The 20,010-nt window shown below is 44.2% G+C and overlaps 1 protein-coding gene across 1 annotated transcript; it reads left to right on the forward strand.

The window, feature by feature from the left end:
• Positions 1-1,135: 1,135 nt before the first annotated feature.
• OVCH2 (ovochymase 2) lies at positions 1,136-18,890 on the forward strand. Its single transcript, XM_021685652.2, has 15 exons — positions 1,136-1,223; positions 3,966-4,075; positions 5,701-5,792; positions 7,405-7,577; positions 7,941-8,036; positions 8,269-8,420; positions 9,087-9,276; positions 10,378-10,401; positions 12,251-12,341; positions 12,464-12,588; positions 13,293-13,433; positions 13,757-13,887; positions 15,944-16,037; positions 16,547-16,733; positions 18,722-18,890. The coding sequence occupies exons 1-15, from the start codon at positions 1,136-1,138 to the stop codon at positions 18,888-18,890; spliced, it is 1,863 nt and encodes a 620-aa protein (XP_021541327.2).
• The last annotated feature ends 1,120 nt before the right edge of the window (positions 18,891-20,010 follow it).

Consider the following 20,010-nt stretch of genomic DNA (forward strand, 5'->3'; position numbering starts at 1 on the left):
GTGATGTATTTTTTAAAGATTTATTTATTCATTTGAGAGGGAGAAAGAGAGCACGAGCAGGGGGAGGGGCAGAGGAAGAGAGAGTCCCAGGCAGACTCCCTGCTGAGCATAGAGCCCATGGGGCTCAACCTCACAACCCTGAGATCACGACCTGAGCCGAAACCAAGAGTTGGATGCTTAACCCACTGCGCCACCCAGGTGCCCCTGCATGTGATGTATTTGTATAGATTTATTTTGTACAAGGGCAAAAGTTGTCACAAGGAAGTTAAAGGCTTCTGGTTTGACATTTGCTTTTTGGGGCAGGTAATTTGTAAAAGTTGACAGAAAAATCTCATATTCCTATGTGGGCATAGATAGCATTGGTCAATCCACAAGCGTTTCTCACACCCAGACCATGGCCACGAACTCAGCCAAAGAAGGGAAAGACTTGTGCATAATCAGAAGCCACCTCCCTGTGCCACGTTGTCTACCAAGTGTAGAATGAAGGAGATTTAGTGTTTGCCTTCTATAAATATAAAAAATAGTCAGAAAATGTAGATTTGCAAATGCCCTTATAGACAGTATCTAAATGACAGTCTGGTAGCTTGATTTCCTGAGTGTGCTATCAAATTATCTTTCCTCTCCTCCCCTCTCCTCTCCTTCTCTAACACATAGCTATAACCACCCATTTACAACTGGAAAATAAGTGAAACAAAAATGTTTTCGCATATTCTGATGGGTTGTTTGCAAACATGTAGTATAACCTTGTAAACAAGGACGACTTGATATTCAATCCTCTTGTAGACAGTGGTAACCTATATACTAAGAAGCAAGTAATATTTGCAGGTGAAACCTTAGATACCAACCACTTGGCTAGCCAATATACTCTGAGGGAAGCAACATACTGATGTGGGTGTGTAATGGGACATGTAATATTGCTCGATCAAGACTATGCTTCTGTGGTTGACTCCCCACATTTTGTAAAGATCTTTGCAAGAAACCACATTCAGAAACATCATATGGACATGGTTGAATGACTCAAGTCTTTGTTAATAAATAACTTCCTTCTAAATTGGCTTCTTACTGGTCTCACAGGCTTTCTATTCGGTTTTCTTTAGTCTCTCTAAAATTTCCAGGAAAAACTCTGAGTCTCAAAATGCCTCTGAACAAGAATAAGCTGTTTTTACTACTTGGAATTCTCTGTTTGGAACGAGATAAATCTGCAACTCTCTCTCTCCCCAAAGGTAAGTTTCAAATGAACTCTATAACTACCTTCATCTGAAGGAATAAACTTTGCTGGCAATGGGCATCATTACTCCATTCAATGTTCCTTTGGGAAAACAGAAGCAGATATATTTTGGAGATCTGTTTTTCATGTAATTATTTTGGGCTTGTCTCCTGTAATCAGCATATGAAACTGCATAAAATGTTCATGGAATACAACTTGGACAAATGGCATTGATCTGGAGAAAACGGATTATTCACTTATTTGGATACATTACAAAATCCCATCCTTTTTCATGGAGCAAATTCTGGAAATCAACATATATTTGAAAGCATTTGTAATCTATTGGAAAATTATCTTACTGGGAAATATGAAATATGTTAACTGTGGTGTATTAGGAATGGTCTTTTTCCCCTCAAGTAACATAAGGTGAGAACAGTTCTTGGCAGGCTTCTCCATAGTCAGAGTTGTGCCAGCCCCAAGAATCATCCTGTTTTCTGTCTTTGCTTCAATGAGTTCAGGAAATAGTAAGTTTTGTGACTAATTTATTTATGATTCATTCAACTGAAACTGTTAGAAAATAAGCTTTTGATTCAATGTCATGCCTGCATTGGGTTCAGAATCAAAAGGCTCAGTGTTACATCCATCCTTTGCTGTTAATTAGCTGTGCGTTTCTTTGATTCTTCATTTTCTCATCTGTAATGCAGGGGCAATAGTGCTTGATTCATAGGCATAGAATGAAGATTAAATGAGAAGTTATTTGTAAGAGCTTTGTGTATTTTAACATATTAATCCAAATAGTTATGCTCTCAAGGATATGCTGTCCAGAAAAAAGCATTTGTTTATCCATCCAACTTTTCTAAGTGTCTACTGTATGCTAGGAATTGTGTGAAACCTTGGAAATACAGAGATGAATAAACATAGGTTTTTTTTTTTTCCTTGTGTAGTATATAGTCCAAATAGAGGCAGATAAACTACTCATTATCACAATACTGCATGGCACAATCAATAAAAGTGGGGAGGAAAGAGTACTATACAGTACAGGAGAGACATTTAACACAGTTTGAGGGAATCAAGGAAGACTTCTCAGTTGAGGTGATGCCTGAGCTGAGGAATAAGGATGAGAGGGTCCAGCTAGATAAAGAAGTGGGTGGTCATGAGGCAGAGCTTTCTAGGCCCTCCTTGAAAACAGGTAGAAAAGAATGATCTGCCGAAGGGACAGAATGTGTGCCATCCTTGAATTACCAGGCAGTCCTAAACATCTTTTTTTTTTTTTTTTAAGATTTTATTTACTTATTTATTTGACAGAGAGAGACACAGCAAGAGAGGGAACACAAGCAGGGGGAGTGGGAGAGGGAGAAGCAGGCTTCCCGCGGAGCTTGATCCTAGGACCCTAGGATCATGACCTGAGCTGAAGGCAGATGCTTAACAACTGAACCACCCAGGCACCCTAGTCCTAAACATCTTTAATCTAGCTCATCTGCTAGTTTAGGAGCAAAAAAATCATCGAAGTTAAATAAGTAAATGCAACCTTTTTCAGGGATAGCGTCCTTTCCACAAAAAAGAAAGAGCTCTTTTTGCCATTACCTGGCAACCCTTCTAGTCTAAAACCACTCTGTTGTGTGAATCATGACACGGTCTTCTCTCTACTCCACTGTTCTTTTTAATTTTTTTTAAAGATTTTATTTATTTATTTGAGAGAGAGAGAATGAGAGACAGAGAGCACTAGAGGGAAGAGTGTCAGAGGGAGAAGCAGACCCCCCGCTGAGCAGGGAGCCTGACATGGGTCTCGATCCCAGGACTTCGGGGATCATGACCTGACACGAAGGCAGTCGCCCAACCAACTGAGCCACCCAGGCGCCCTCTACTCCACTGTTCTTGAACAAACTGCCACTTTCTAATTCCATAGGGAATGAGGTCCAATATCTGACAGTGTGCCAGGTATCATGGACCATGGTCTCAGACTCAATCTCCTGGGTGGAGCAGAGGAGATGTACACACAATTACAATCTAATGCAGAGTATGGCATCACCTGCTTCACCAATTAACTGAACAGCTTCTATGCATCATGAACTGCTCTTGATATTTTGAATTGAGATATTTCTAAGATTAAGTTCCTATCTTTGAGACACCCACAGTCTAGTTGGGTTTAAAGACAAAGAAATAACCATAATGGCATGTGATTAATGCCATTGAGGAAATCATAGACATAGAGTGCTGTGAGGAGCCTTTAAGGGGCCAAATTGCTCAGAATCAAGGGGGCTACATTCCTGCTGACCCAGTGGAGATCTACCTCTGAGGTCCTTAATCTTCGTATCAGAAAAGTAGATCTCTTCAGGATATGCCTATTCTATGTGACAAAAGCTGAACAATCCCATGTACTGCAAATCACAGCAAATCCCACAATTAACATAAAGTCATATTGTAATCTTTCTTTTTTTTTTTTTTTTTTTAAAGATTTTATTTATTTATTTGAGAGAGAGAATGACAGACAGAGAGCAGGAGAGGGAGGAGGGTCAGAGGGAGGAGAAGCAGACTCCCCGCCGAGCAGGGAACCCGATGCGGGACTCGATCCCGGGACTCCAGGATCGTGACCTGAGCCGAAGGCAGACGCCTAACCATCTGAGCCACCCAGGCGCCCCATATTGTAATCTTTCTACATGCTCCATGTCCTACAGTTTTTTCTTGCTCAGAAAAGTTTCCTATACTCCTCAGTTCTAGGAGCTATCTAATCACTAGATTTTTGTCTTCTCTTTCCCAGCTCCCACTTGTGGGCGGAGTTTGGTGAAGGCACAAACTTGGAATTACCTTAACATTTTCAGTCGCATTGTTGGGGGAAGCCAAGTGGAGAAGGGTTCCTACCCCTGGCAGGTGAGTCTCAGGAAACATTCTCTGGTGGGTAGACTATGAGCTTTCTCAGAAATGGATGTCCCAGAAACACATGTTACTCATTAGTACACTCCTTTCTGCCTAACTCATCATCAGAGATCTCATGAGTGTGTGCCAGGATCCAAGTCCCTCATGATGTCCATCCATTGAGTTCCAGAAAATGTGTGCTCAGAATAATTACATGCACTATTGGCTTGCCCCCCAAATTGGAAATGCTACCCCAAACTTTCAGCCCCTAAGACAAAAATCCCACTTCAATAAGCTAAAAAACTCTTGAATTTATAATTAAAACAATTTTCTGATTCAACAAATATAATTATCTCATTATAATTAAAGATGATCAGGAAAGTCAAAGGTGTCATATCCATAGGTCTACTTTCTGTTTGGAGGTTTATACTATACCACAGGATCTCCTAGGGAATAATCAAGAATACTGCCTCCTTAGAAGCTACTTTCCTAAGAATTTTCTCTCAATCTAACCTCCATCAAATGCCCTTGTGCATCTGTCTCTAGCCTATGGTGTTCACATTTATTGTCTTTGAAATTCTCCCAACTTTCTTTACCCTGAGAACCATGTTGTTTTCTTGCCTCTTAACTTTGTGAGTAATAGCTCCTTACTTTTACTTTGTTTAAGTCAGTCACATTAATTTTTGGTCAGTGGATATTTAGTAATGGTTGGTTGATTGAGTTTATGTTTAGTAGGTTGACTGAATGGCTGAGTCATTGCCATTTGATTAACTGATGAATTAATTACTTGGTTGAAGAGTTAATTGATCAGATGCTTATTTGATCAACTGGTTGACTAATCAATTTAGAAGTTCACATTCAAGTCAGAGTCAGTGATGTTATTTATTTTTACTTATTCTTCTTCCCTGTATTAAAATTTTTTCAGTTGTTCATTGAACAATTTTTGGTCAAAAAGTGACAATTCTAATAAATGTCTTTTCTCATTCCGACAATGGAATTAAGAGCATTTACCTGTACTCTGAAAGCATTTTAGAGTTAAATATCATGAACAGGATAAACCATAGATAGAAAGTCATTGGTAGAGGCAGAACAAAAAATAGGCTTGAAGCAGTGACAGAGGTGAAATAGTTAAGGGCATGAGAAAATTGTAGGTACTGACTATTTCTTCTAAGAGGCTTGGAGGAATTGGAGCAAGCATGTGTGGAAAATTTCCTTAGCCTTCACCTGTTTTTCTCCCAAGCCTGTTTATCCGGACTCTGCTGTATCTTATACTTCTCTTTCTTTCTCTTCATTCACAGAAATTGTTCATATTGCTAGAGTAACAGTCTGGGCCAACAGTGTTATGAAAATAAATAAACAAATACCAACAATTTTTACTACCAACTCTACTAAACCCTTATAGCCAACCATCTCAAATGAACTACCTCGCCTACAGACCAAGGTTGGGAATGTTCTGGTTCCAACACTGCTCTTCTTTCTGAGCTGTCATGGGATGGGTTTTACTCCTTCACAGTCCACAATTTCTAATATTTGTAAGCTATCTGGGTCTATTTTTCAGAATATGTTTGGTCTCCAGATTTGGGGGGGGTGGGTGGCCCCAGGGCATTAACGTGCTCCCATTTAGGCTCTTTGTAATTCAGGTATCCCTGAAACGAAGGCAGAAGCACATCTGTGGCGGGACCATCGTCTCTGCACAGTGGGTGATTACGGCTGCCCACTGTGTTGCAAACAGGTAAGGAAGGCCTAGCTCATGGATAAACACCACATTACCCTCCTTCTCCTTTGCGATCAGCGGCAATAACTCTATTAAAACATGGAAATGTGTGATGTATACTTTAGCACAGGAACATAACAAAAAAGCACAACACAAAGAGGGATCGCTGACATCGTCGAAGGACAGTCAACTTGGTAGAAAACATACTTTGTTTGCAGGAGTAGGATACTTGGTTTACTTAAATATGACTGGAAGTCATTAAAGAATAATATCCAAGTGAAAACAGACATCACGAAGATATACTTGTGAAAATTCTCTCTTAAATTTCTGTGAAAAAACAATAAGCTGATTCATTATACATTTTAAAAAATTGATGAAAGAACTGAATTCTTCTCCAGAGGCCAATATTGCACTCTATGTTAGCTAACTAGAATTTAAATAAAAATTTGAAGAAAAAAATTGATAAAAGAAAACAAAGGGAGGCCAGTAAAGAAGGCACCCATGTCTGCTTTCCTACTGGTCCAGCCTCTCCGAGCTTCAATCTAACAACTTCCGTGCGTTATCCAATTTCCTGGGTACTCTAAACGTTCTCTTGTTATTAGTGCTCTTGGTAGTTAGTCACTAGGGGGCGATCAAGATCATTTCCCATATTTGCCCTCTTTCCCTTCAAGTCTGCAAACATTCGCTGGATATTTACTTGGTGCTAGGCACTTCGGTGGGTACCAAAGATACAAAGATAAGTAAGATGTAATTCCTGCCCCCCGCAGAGAGTTAATAGTCTAGAGAAGAGTCAACCGATAATTTCACTGCAGTGTGGCAAGTGACTAGGGTAAAGGGATGCTGTGTATTAGGTTAGGTACTCAATATAGCCAAGAGTCAGGGAAATATACCAAGAGAAAATCATGCCCTTTCCAATTCTGTATAAAGTCATCACTTTGGGGAATGAAGGGTCCCCAAAGATGGTAAGCCCAAAGTTGTTAATCTACCCCAATGCATCCCACCAAGCTCCTTTCAAGATAACCTGGCTACAGGATAAAGGGAAATAGAATGGTCTTTCCTATCTCACACCATGTCTCTAAATTACAAACTTAAAGGAAGTAGGGGGAGATCCCCACCTCCCATTGTTTTAATCAGTCCCAAGCCTTGAGTGTGCATGCTCTCTGAGGTATCAGAGTTATGAGGCTATTATGTCTTTCATAATATACATTAAGCATTAGCTCTCTGATACTAAAGCAGCATACTTAGGGGGGATCACAAATCATTCTCAAAGAATCACTGATACTGAGGCCAGGCCAACCACCTAGGGTAGCTGAATAAAATCCACTATGGCTTCAGATCCCTCAGTTACAATATATAGGCATTTTTAGACATTTTATGAAAAACACTGCAAAGTATTCAATTTATCATATTATTGGTTCCATTTGAGGCCACTCTTGGCTAGTCCCCCACTTAAATTGGGAACCTTTGTATTTTTACTAGTAATGATGGAATCATTCTCACTTTCTCTGTTTGGCATCCTCACACCCACATTATCCATCCAGGTAATTTTAAAGAGGCCAGATTGTCAATCATTACAAGTGTCCTCAGAGGCTAAATGAAATTTACTCAGTTTACTGCTTCCTCTTCATAGAAATATTGCAACAACTCTGAATGTTACTGCTGGAGAACATGACTTGAGCCATATAGAGCCAGGGGAGCAAACCCTCACCGTTGAAACCATCATCATACATCCCTATTTCTCCATCAAGAAGCCAATGGACTATGATATTGCTCTTTTGAAGATGGCTGGTGCCTTCCATTTTGGTAAACATTTGAGGCTCACTGTGAATTGTCTAGCCCATGTTCCCTATAACTTCTGCTCCATAACACATTCCCTACAATGTATGTTATATAGCATATGTCCAACAGTGCTGGGTCATGCACTTCAAGATGGGGATCTGGGGTGGAGGGCCCCCTCTGTGAAACCCTTTTTGTTTGTGGCTTCAGATACAGGATTATGTGGAGTCAGGAGAGAGCCTTTCTTTGTCTGATAAGTGACCCCTGGAGGTGTGACGCACAGATATGTCACATGATCTTTGGGGAACTACCTAGGTGCCAATTGGCAAGTGGCTTAGGATGTCCTCCCCTCCATGGGTGAGACAAGCCCTGCCCTGCTCTTTTCTTCAGGCCGGTTTGTGGGGCCCATGTGTCTTCCAGAGCCAAAGGAACGATTTGAGGCTGGATTTATTTGTACAACTGCAGGCTGGGGCCGCTCGGCTGAACGTAAGAACTATGCCACTTCTCTTAATCAGATGTCAGAACTTTCTGGTGGGTAATCAGAAAATACAGTTTTTAATCTATGTTTTAAAAAACAATTGTGTAAACATTTTAAAAGAGAATATCCATTGTACTGAGAAATTCAGGTCTTTCCAAAAGATACAAACCTGAATGGGGCATCTTCAACTCGGGAAAGGCGAGGGTGCGTTGCTGGGACTCTCCCCTCTGTGTTTTCTAGATGGCGTTCTCTCACAAGTTTTGCAGGAAGTGGACCTGCCCATTTTGACCCAGGAGGAATGTATGGCAGCTCTGTTAACCCTAAAGAAACCTGTCAGTGGGCAGACCTTTCTCTGCACAGGCTTCCCAGATGGAGGGGGAGATGCGTGTCAGGTAGGTGGGGAGTGGCTGGGTTGAAATGTCTCAGGCAGGGCTTCCCTCAGTTTTGTCATCAGGGGAGGAGCTGAAAGAAGGCTGTAGGTAAGACTGGACTCTGGAAAGAAGGGTCAGGAGTGACAAGGGAGGTCAAGTCAAAATAAAGGGACAGTTTATACAAGCTGTTTTTACCAGGGAGTGTGGATTCAGAGGAGGTCTCCTACTTTTTCCAAAAGACCAAATAACGGGGATAATGCCAACAGTGAGCTTAGGGTTCTCTACCCCTGAAGACCGGCTGGCTTTTTCCCTTTTAGAGGTTTCCAATTTGTGGGTAATGGGAACTTTCCTTTCCTTCCATTCCTCTTGCTGAGCAAGACCTGAGATCAGTTTTACAATTGGGCAAGACTTCTCTGAGGCTGTAGGATGAGACAGGAGTAGGAAGAAAGTCTGATGTTTGATGAAACAAACATCCCCCTAGGATGGGGAAGAAAGAGGTGGAATTGGTAAGGCTCCAGTGATATTTGAAGATTTAATGTGAATTGTGCTTGGCTATTCTCCTGGGCCCCTGAGTCCAACTTATTAGAAGTGAAGAAATGTCATTGATCCTCATCTAGCATCTTTGTGGGGGAAAAGAGTGAGCACAGACCTAGCAATGATGGTAAGAGAGGCTTTTTCCTCCCACAGGGAGATTCAGGAGGTTCCCTCATGTGCCGGAATAAGAAGGGGGCTTGGACTCTGGCTGGTGTGACTTCTTGGGGTTCGGGCTGTGGCCGAGGCTGGAGAAACAACATGCAGAAAGATGACCAAGGATCCCCTGGGATCTTCACAGATCTTAGAAAAGTGCTTCCCTGGATCCACAAACACATCCAAATTGGTAATAATGCCAGCACATGAGGTCAAGAAGCTAGGCCCAGCGAGGGTGTCAGCAGTCTAGGCAAGTCCAGACAGGCTCTCTTTCTGTTTTTAGTGTAGCACATAAGAATTGTGACATTTACAAGATTTAAAATGAGTAAAATATGGTGTGCAGTGCAGCAAATATTCAAAGAATCATGAATCCATCCATCCTAGACTTCGTCAAATTTGCCTTTAGTTGAAACTATCAGTTAGTGATGTATTTTCATCACTTACTTCTCAACTGTGCTAGCAAGATTTAGCGAACTATAGTGGTTCTGAACCAGTGGAAATTTTGCCTCCCAGAGGACAATGTCTGGAGACATTTTTGGTTGTCACCATGAGGGGAGGGGTGCCACTGTCATCTAGGGGGTAGGAGCTCTGGCTGTTGCTAAGCATCCTACAACGCACAGGACGGCACCCAAAGAACGATGCGGCCCAAAATGTGAGTAATGCTGTGGTTGAGAAGGCCTGGCACAGATCTGGGTACCATGAGTCTGAGAAGGTCAGCGTCTGTATACACCCTTCTCACTGGCCAGGAGTTCATTGAAACTTCATTCCTGCCTCCAAAGCCAACTTCATTGTTTTCTAACTAGTAGCTTCCAGCTTCAATAGGGCTTCTATTCTGTCCCAAAGAGGTTAATTCGAATTCATTCAGTAAGAACTTGGGTTTGTTTTCAAGTGTACGGTCCTGTAGCAGGCATCCAAGCCCTCCAGCTGTAGCCACACCAGCAACTCTCTTGTAGTTGTGGGTCACCTATTTCCATCTCCAGCCTCCCTTCTCGTGAGAAATGAGAGAAGTAGACCAGATAACCTCTTGCTCTGTATAACCTCCAAGCTCATCATGGCCTGTTTCTTAATTCGCGCACTTAATAAAGAGAGTGAAATTTCATTAAAACACCAAGGCGACTTTCCTGCTTTGTCAATTTACCCCTTCTGTTCTTTCCGCAGATTAAATTTTCATTAGTTGCATATTGACTTAAAAATGCCTGCACTTTGGAGCCAGGGAAATGCTAACTTCTTGAAATGTTGTTCAAGATAACACACACAGACCTTGAACAGCATCTTTCTTTTTCTTTCCTAGGGAAGCTGAGAAAGAGCTCCAGAGGTGGGTATTGCTCACAGCCTGCTCCACGAGGAGCAGGAAGTAACATCTAGCATTTCTGAATATAGGTTCCCTTTATAATCAAAAGTCTTTGCAAGAGCTCTCTCTGCTCACTGGGTATAAAGCTACCCACACTTGGGGCATCCACAGCCATTCCTTGCCAGTCAGGGCAGGCCATTGCCAAGAAGGAGCCCTGGATTCTCTCCGATTTCACTTCTTGAGAACTCCAGCTCAACTCAGCAAACATTTGCCAAATCCTAGCTTTGGATCAGAGACTCGGGGGCAGGAGAGTGAGGCAGTGCAGATGTGGTCAATAAGCTACACACCTTACCCTGAAAGTGTCCTCGAGTGTACAAGGGACTCTCCTCCGGGGTTACATGGCAAGTCTGCAGTGAAGCCACTCTGTAATGTTGGGAAAGCTCCTTCCTACCTCTGGCCCTCAGTTTCCTCATCCACAAAGAAAAGAGTCTGGGCTAGATGGTCTCTAAGGCAGCTTTAGCTCAAATTCTTCAGTGGTTCTGTGAGTCTGTGGAACCATCTACAAAGAACTATGGGGAAAAAAGTACCCTGAGAACTAGAGGAGTGAGTGGCTGGGGAAAAAAGCCAGATGAGGCTTTGGAGCCCAGACACCTTTTAAGCTGAATCACAGAAAAACACAAAGAACAAGTAGAATGTTGTCAGGTGGAAACGGGATACAGGTAAAGAAAAATATTGCAGCTTAAGGAATCATCTTTGTCCAAAGACGACACTGAAGGACGGAGAACTGAAAATATAGGGGGTAAAAGAGACCAGTGCGTCAGTCAGAGCAGCTGAAGTGGGGGTGTGTGTAATGGGGTTTGATGTGGGAGATTAGAAAATAAATTGAAACCAAGTAGTGGAAACTTTGGATGCCTGTCAAAAAAGTTTGTATTGACAGTAATAGGAAGTTGATGAATTAGGTAAATAGATTAGAGCAATATTCTGGTGGTACGAGAACAGCATGTAGGGGATAGGTTGGAGGGGACTTCTGAGATTACACATTAGTTCCAGAGACCTAGGACAAGGGCTGGAGAATGAAAGCATGGGAATAGAAACAGGAGGAATTGGGACCCGGTAGTCACTTTGATGAAGGGTGGTGAGGGGCAGGGAGGAAGCAAGGATGGTACCAAAGTTTCGAGCATGGGAGATGAAGCAAAGGGCACATAAAAGTAATCTAATCAGGGGCGCCTGGGTGGTGCAGTTGGTTGAGCGTTTGACTCTTGGTTTCAGCTCACGTGGTGATCTCAGAGTTGCGGGATCGAGTCTCATGTCAGGCTCCATGCTAGGCATGGAGTCTGCTTGAGTTTCTCTCTCCCTCTCCCTCTCCCTTTGCCCCTCCCCCTGCTCACACACCCTGCCTAAAATAAATAAATAAATCTTTCTTAACAAAAGGTAACCTAATCAGAAGCGGAAGCAGTTTTGCAGACCATTTGTAGCATGTTAAGGGGATATCTAGGAAATGGTTGCAAAACCAGGTCTGCAGCTCAGGAGTGTAGAATAATAGTTGAAACTCAGGGTATGAATGAGACCCGTCAGAGGGCTTGTGTAGAGAGAGGTGAAAGCTAAGGATAGAACCTGAGAAATACATGTAGGTATAGAATCGAGTTATGATGCCAGAGAAAGAATAGTGAAGGAGAAGAAATCATCGAATCTCGAGGTTAAGCAGGATCTAAAAAAGAACAGAAAGAATAAGGCATGGCAGAAGCCACGGCAGGGAAAGCTTTCCCAAGAGAGGAAGCATGCATAATGAAGAACCAGGGGGTTCCGGTGTCTGCACAGGTTCCGGAAGGCTAGCCCCCACTGTCACCCTGCTTCTCATGGCTCTCTCTCCCAGCCCCATGCAGCGAGCAGGATCGTGTGCTCCGCGAGTCTGAGGGCGAGTTGCACTTCCCAGAAGGCCCCTACCTGTATTACGAGAGCCAACAGTGAGTAGCCCCCTGCCCCTCCTCCCCCAACCGCCACCTCCAGTCTGACTGTGCCCAGTAACTGGACCGTGACAGCCACTTTCTGTCTAGAAATGACACCCTCTTAATGGATCTGCCTGCAGACGGTGTGTCTGGACCCTGTTGGTCCCAGAGAAAATGCATGTACTGCTCAGTGTTTCCCACTTGGATGCAGAGTCTTGTCACCACAGTTACCTCTCGATCTATTCCGTAGAAGACAGACTTATCGGTGAGCGGATTTTCACGTTGTCAAATGGACACTTGTGCTGGGAGGGCTTCATGGGGCCGGGATGCCGTACGTCTGGCACTGAGGCATCTCTAAACACCACGCTGCCCATCTCTGAGACTCGGGATTGACAGTGGAAAGGAACTGAATCTGAGCCATTTCGTTTGCTGCATCTGCTTGCCATGGAACCAGGCTTCCTGGATTCGTGTGCCAGGCCTGGAGCCCCTCAGGAGTAAAATACAGACACATCACAGGGGGAATGTTGCTTTCCTAGGCATGCAAACGACCTGTATTGCATCATCCAGCTAAGAAGGAAAGTACCAATGGATAACCATGAGTAGAGGCAAAGGTTCCTTATGCAAGAAACTGAGATGAAGGAGCATTTCTGTGGTTCCTAACAGGAGGTGATTTTTGCTGCCCAGGACATAACGTGGCAACGTCTCAGAGCATTTCTGGTTGTCATGATTAGAGGGAGTATTACTGGCATCTGGCGAGCAGAGGCCAGGGATGCTGTAAAACATACCATAATGCACAAGACAGTCTGAACACCAAGCGTGTTCCAGTTCAAAGATGTCAGTGGTACCAAGGTTGAGAAACCCTGGCTTAGACAATCCCGTCCTATCAGGACAAGTCCAGTTCTCCTTAAGTCTCTCAATGGGTGCTGTTTTCTAGACTCTGAACCAAGACTCTTGCTTCTTTTGTTGCAGGGAAGTTCTGTGGGAAGAGCCTCGCTTCATCTGTTCTTGTTGGCTCCAACTCTGTACGGCTGAATTTCATCTCTGACGCCACAGATTATGCAGCGGGGTTTAACCTCACCTATAAAGCTCTAAAACCAAACTACCTTCCTGGTAAAACCACTTGCTTTTATCCCACACTATCCAGGCTACCTTGAGAAGTTGGAGGCCCCGTAGGAATTAGGAGCGGGGAGCACAAGGCTGGGGAGAGGCCCGTGTAGGGGCTCCTTCCACAGTCCTGCTAACTCGTGTTTATCACACATTAGCTGGGAGGGTGAATGAGTCCTGGAAAGTCAGCACACAGGCATCTTCCTTCGTGTTGGCTCTGCCTGAAGAGTCAGCTGCTGCATCATTTATGGGAGACAGGAGGGAGCGCGAAGAGGATTCCTCTTTGCTTGAGTGATGCCATTGTTGGGACGTTTCCCCTTGTGTTTCAGATTCAGGTTGCAGTTCCTTTACTGTCCTTTTTAAGGAAGGCCTCATACAGAGTCTTCACTATCCTGAAGACTATAATGACATGGCCAACTGTAACTGGGTTTTTCAAGCCCCCAAACACTACTTAATTAAGGTACTGACTCTGCTTACCCTTCACTTTGCTCTCGTATCTCCACAGAAATCATGAGGGCAGAAGTTCGTTGTGTGTGTGTGTGTGTGTGTGTGTGTGTGTGTTTAAATCAGATTTATTCACTGCTGCATCCCTGGTCCCTGGCATACAAGGCTCTTGATAAACAGGCGTTGAATAAACAGACCAGCCTACTTTCCCTGTAACTACACACATCCACCACTAGATGGCAATCGTGTGCTTTACTGTCTGTTGGAGGGCTGCCCTCATCTGTACCCGGTGACAGGTTTAATCAGTTTCTAGTCCCTTCTAGAAACAAGCATTTCTTCCTTATTCATTAAACTGCTAACAAAACGTAAGTAATGGCTAACAAAAGTCAATGCCAAGAAGGCCCCAAACATCAAGCTTTCCACGCAGAGGGAACAGAACAAGCCCAGAGAAGCCAGTATAGACCAGGTTGAGGGTCATAGGTGTATGGGGAGGGGTCGTAGAAGGGGAGGCAGAGACCAAAGTACAGAGGGTTTTCAAGGTCAGGATGCAGAGTTTACTCAGCATTTGGTTAGTAGCGTTTGCGGCCACGTGTTTGTTCACTAAGCACCAACGGGCCTTCTGCAGAGAGAGGCCACCAGGTGGTTGAAGGTAAGACTGCAGTCAGAATGAGGTCGGACGTAGGCAACGATTCAGAAGTCTTTCTCTTAAAATGGTAATTGAAAGCGAGAGAGTATATGAAGGAGAGAAAAGGTAGGAAATAAAGGGGGAGGAGTAAGGATGGACAAGACCTCCAGGTTCTTGTATCTTTAAGAGGCAAACAGAAGCCTGAGACTCAGGAGCAGGTGTGGAGTTAAGACGGTCCAGAGAATGGAGTCTTTCTTTTAAAACACAAAACAAGCAAACACACAAAGAGGTGTGGCCCACAGTTTGGATTTCCCACAGAAAGTGAGTTTAAGGAGGAGGACTGAGTATTTGCTCCCCGGGCCTCAGCTCATCCCTCAGCAAAAGGGTAAAATACTTGTATTGACAGTTGAGCAATGGAGAGCAGGTGGGAGACGAAGCACCTGGAAGAGCCAGTCTGACGTTCGGAGCAGGAACAAGATCTCACAGGTTTTACCAATGAGTGGGAGAAGACACAGAGGAAAGAGGTGTAGATCTCCTCTTTCTCAAAGCTTCTGGAACCCAAACAGTCAAAATAGAAAATTTCAGGAGGAAGCAGAATTAAGGGAAGCTTTGTGATGAGTGATGGAGGATAAAAGTTGAAGTATAAATGAATTTCTGGAAGGAGAAAGAAGACAAAATTTAGCTGAAAATCTGAATGTGCCAGAGCTGATGGGATTCAAGACCACCCTTTCGATCTGTGTGTACTGAGTGCCATGCATGAGTGGCATGATGCTGTCCCCCCTTGCAGTGACAGCATCATAGTGCAGGACCCCTCCAAGAGGAATTGGGAAATTAGGATTACAAGGCATAACCATGTGCATAGTTCCTCGGAGAGAAAAGGGTCTATTTCCAGAAAGCATCGCAGTAAGGGTTTAGAAATGTTTGAATGAATCCTGTTTCTGACCCTCTCCTTCTCCCCGTGCCTACATTCACCACTAGTGATCATTTACCTCCATGTTGTCCCCTCCACGCAGCCCTCTGTGTCTCTCTCCGAGTGGTCAGTCTCCATTGAATCCCCATCATTTGTCTGTTTAAAATCTGAATTCCTACCTCATCAGCCCTATCTCCCACTGCTCCTCTCTTCAAAGTCAATTGAAGGCCCCAGGTGCTAGCAAATGGCTCGGCTTGTTCTTTGCTGTTTGTTTGCTCTTCGTGGGAGGGCGCCAGGGAGCTCAAACATGTGCACTTCTCCCCACCCTTGTGCGGCCTGGGCCCTTATTTGGTAGCCTAGATGTGTCTGGGGTGGGGCAGTCTGTGGTAGAGTCTCTTTTCCTAAGTAATTTAACCCACTCATGAATGTCCCGTTCACATCCCAAAGCAAGTTGAGCAATCCAAATTTCTCTGCTTACTCAAAATCAGGTCATTCGTTCATATGATTTGCTCTGTATATAACACGGAGTCTTGTCAGCTTTCCTTTCAGAGTCTGGAAGTAGAGGAAAGTGGGGACTGCACTTCTGACCACGTGTCTGTGTACAGAGACGTGGAAAGGCAGGAGGAAATAGGTGTGTGCCCCCCGCCCCCCGGAGCCTCGGCTCCCCTGGTTTGCATTTGGATCCAGTCCCTTTGGGCGAATCCTTCTCGGGAATAAAAAGGATCCGGCTCCAGCTTCCTTCATTGCCCTGCGCCCCCTCCCTCTGTCCCTAGGTGCTCATGACCACCCCCCCTTCTCCCAGGTCGGGGGCAGGAAGAGCGGGAGCGAGGACCAGAGAGCCATCTAGGGGTCAGAAGGGGCAAGTGCCATTGAAATAAGCCCTGTGGCTCGAACCAGTTCCTTCAGGGGCATTCCCAGTGGGAGTGTGTGGGAGATAAACAGAACTGAAGCATTGCTGGAGGTCAATACCTATTAAAAAGAAGCAAACTGCCCTTCTATTTTGAAAACGAATTGGGACACCCAACAAAAAAGTTTATTTCTCAACAATTGCCTAAAGGACAACGTTTTTTCTCTCTCTCCAATGTCACGTCTATTTGCTGGGCCCTTGACCGCGTCTTGCCTGGGCTGGGCTTTACCCAGCTCGGTTGTGTGGCTTTGTTACCCCCGCCCCCGTGCTGAGCTCTTCTGGTGTAATGCGCATCAGCTTCCAGTCGGATGACAATGTGACCTTCAGAGGCTTTCAGGCTACAGTCTCTTTCATCCCTGAAACAGGTAAGAAGACAGAGGCATCAGCTTCTTGGGTCCCAACTCCAATCCTCCTAATGTGGTAGGAAAGGGCAGCCTCTGTGGCCCAACGTGGATACAGTGGGTTCTCAGTATTTGCAGCAGCTCAGTTCTATAAAGTCACCACGAACATCAAATCAGTGACTACTGACCCAAGGCTTCTAGGGGAAGTATGGAGTTAGGTTCCTGGGAGTCTCTGGTTTTATGCGTGTTTCTGTTTAAAGTCACCTTCTCCAATATCTCTTGTTCATTCATTCACACTGAACTCACAGCCAGCAGCCCTATAGCTCGAGCCTGAACAAGCTTATCTATCACGCGTATTTTCTCCCCAAGGCATATCACAGCCTCCTTGCCCTTACGAACACCAGATGGCACCTCAGTCCTATGTTACATTTAGGGCCATTTCAAACTGCAAAATCACCAACAAAAAGCACAGGGATGCAAAAAACCCCATGGCACTCAACAGACCATGGAAAGGACGCTTGTTAATAGTATGAGAGCTAAAACAAGAAGGCAGAGTGTTGCCTCGTTCGACCTCACCTAGGAACATGCGCATCGGGTGACTCAAAATTTTCACTGCTCTGCATTTGTCATTGAATGATCATGAAAACACCATTCGTTCTGAGTTAGAAATAAATGTTAGGGAGTAGGTGAATTTGCAAACATGGAATCCATGCAGAATGAGGACTGACACTATGTCTGAATCATGGCCTATCCTTATTAGATGTGTGATCTGAGAGTCATCTGAGACTCCTTTTCTTCACTTTACCATGGGAGAATACATGCCTTTTAAGAATATAGTGAGGATCCATCAGATCAGGTGCGCTTGGCCACGAGCAAGTGTGTGACACAGAACAGAGGCCTGGAAATGTGAAATGTCTTCACCAACCCCCAGTACCTAGGCACATGGACAACACAACTCCCCTCCATCCTCACGTCCCTGAGCATTCTGCCCAAATCCTACAAAGCCAGGTGCTGGCTCCTCAAGTTGTTCATACCGGTTAGACAAGCAGCTGCTTATGGCAAACCTGGGTTATAGTTAAAATACTCCACTTCTCAGTTAAAATACCCATAGTCCAGCTGACTGAGATGCCCCAGAATTCTCACAATAATAATTTTCTGGTAAGTCCCAAACACTGGCCCTGTGTGTGTGATCTGAGCAATTGTGTATGCTTGCACTCAGATTTAAACATCTCCAGATCAGAGGACGAGTCGATGTTTTTGGAGACATGGAATGTACTACCTGAAGACCACAATGCTTCTGGTAAGCTTTTATGGGGAATGTGACTGAGAGATACCCACAGAGCATATCAGCCAGGGTTCAACCAAAGAATCCCAAAAAGATATGTTGGAGTGCTAACCTCCAGTACCCCAGAATGTGACCTTATTTGGAGCGAAAGTCTTTACTGAGGTAATCAAGTCAAAATGGAGTCCTTAGTGTGGACCTTAACCCAATATGACTGGTGTCCTTATAAAAGGGGAAACTTGGATGTGGAGAGAGAACGTCAAATGAACATGAAGGTGGAGACTGGGTGATGCACCATCTACAAGCCAAGGAACCCCAGTGATCACCAGCAAACCTGCAGAAGATGGGGAGAGGCACCATCACCACCCTCAGAAGGAACCAACTCTACTAACACCTTGATCTCAGACCTATAGCCTCCAGAACCATGACACAATAAATTTCTGGTCTTTTAAGCCATCCGGTTTGTGTTTTTTTGTTACAGCAGGCCTAGCAAGCAAATACACCAGGAACTGGCTAACGTGGCTGTGGGGGGTGACCAAGCAATTAAATCCATCAGGCAGGCAGTCAGAAAGGGAAGATCACAGGACACTGGAACCCCCCAGGCACGGGCTGAAGGTACTGTGCCCCGGGCAGAATTTCTTCTCTTTTGGGGGGAAGTTTCAGCTCTGTTCTTAAGGCCTTTCCAACTGATTAAGTCAGGCCCACCCAGATTATCCAGGATGATCTTCTTTAGCTGAAGTTAATGGATTAGGGACTTTTATTACATCTGCTAAATCCCTTTACAGCAACACCTTGATTGGTTTTGATGGAATAACCGGAGGCTGTGGCTTAGCCAAGTTGACACATCCAGAAAGCCAGCACGCAGAGCTGTGTGGGGCAGACTTGCTCATCGTCCATTTTGCTCAAAGCAACACTGAAATATTTCCAGTCCTGAGAAGCAAGACTCCCATCTAAATTGATTCATTTAGTGGAAATGGCTAACTAGTATGCCATATTGGGGTCTGACCCACGAGATCTGTCCCCTAAGAAAAGTGAGTGAGTATCCCACTCCGTGTTAATGCCAGTGAGCATCGAGAAGCACTGGGCCTTCTCTTTTCCTTGTTCATTCCGTGACATCCACTGACATCCACGTGCAACGTCTTGGTCCATGTGGAAAACATGGTGAGCGGAGCGAGCAGAGGAGGGGGCCCAGAAACTTGTATGGTTTGCCATTTTGATAGTTTGCCAAGAGAAAATTTGAGTGCCTTATTTTTAATTTTTTTTTTTTTTTTTTTTTTAGTTTTATAAAGTGTCTGATACATGGAACATAGAGTGTGGAGAGAGAATATTCCTTTTAATGAGAAGGAATAAAAGCAATCTGAGTCTTTTTGTTCTGGATTCTTGGACCTCGTGATGCACGGACGCCTTAGGTAGAACATCTTTGTGAAGGGCGGCTGCAGGGGCTCCTTCTCTTGACCACCCTGGGGGTGCACTCAGCAGAGCCATTTTGCCCAGCCTAAACCAAGTACAGATTTTTCTAAGGAGTCTCATTACAATGCTCAGCAAGATTTATTCGGCATTCTATCCCCAGCACCTACTGCAGTGCTCAGAACACGGCAGATGCCAAATAAATATTTGGTGAATAAAATGAAATAATCCACAAATGGCCCCTGAAGACCTCAATAAGAGAGACTTTCCTGATTTTCTGTCACTGAACTCACACATTAGGGCCCTTTTCCTTTATACATAAAAACTTAGGAAGAACAAGAAAAAGAGTTTACATGTGCCCTGTTTTAAATACACCCCTAACCTGGATTACTTAAATCATTCAGTAAGCAATTTCGTCCTTCAATTTTTTCTTTTGAAATGTCACAAATAAACAGAATAGGTGAAAGAATAATACAATGAACTCCTGTTTCCCTCACTTATATTCATTCATTGTCGACATCCTGTCACATTGGCTTGTTTCTCATCTGATGTCTTCTCTGTACAAATCTCCATACCAGAGCCCAGGGCACGGGGGAGGAGGTGCAAAGAGGAACAAGATACAGCACCTTTGTTCAAGTAATTTATATCCTAATAATGAAAATTATGT

The sequence above is a fragment of the Neomonachus schauinslandi genome, chromosome 11 (assembly GCF_002201575.2).
Source record: "Neomonachus schauinslandi chromosome 11, ASM220157v2, whole genome shotgun sequence".
In the NCBI taxonomy this organism is placed as follows: domain Eukaryota; kingdom Metazoa; phylum Chordata; class Mammalia; order Carnivora; family Phocidae; genus Neomonachus; species Neomonachus schauinslandi.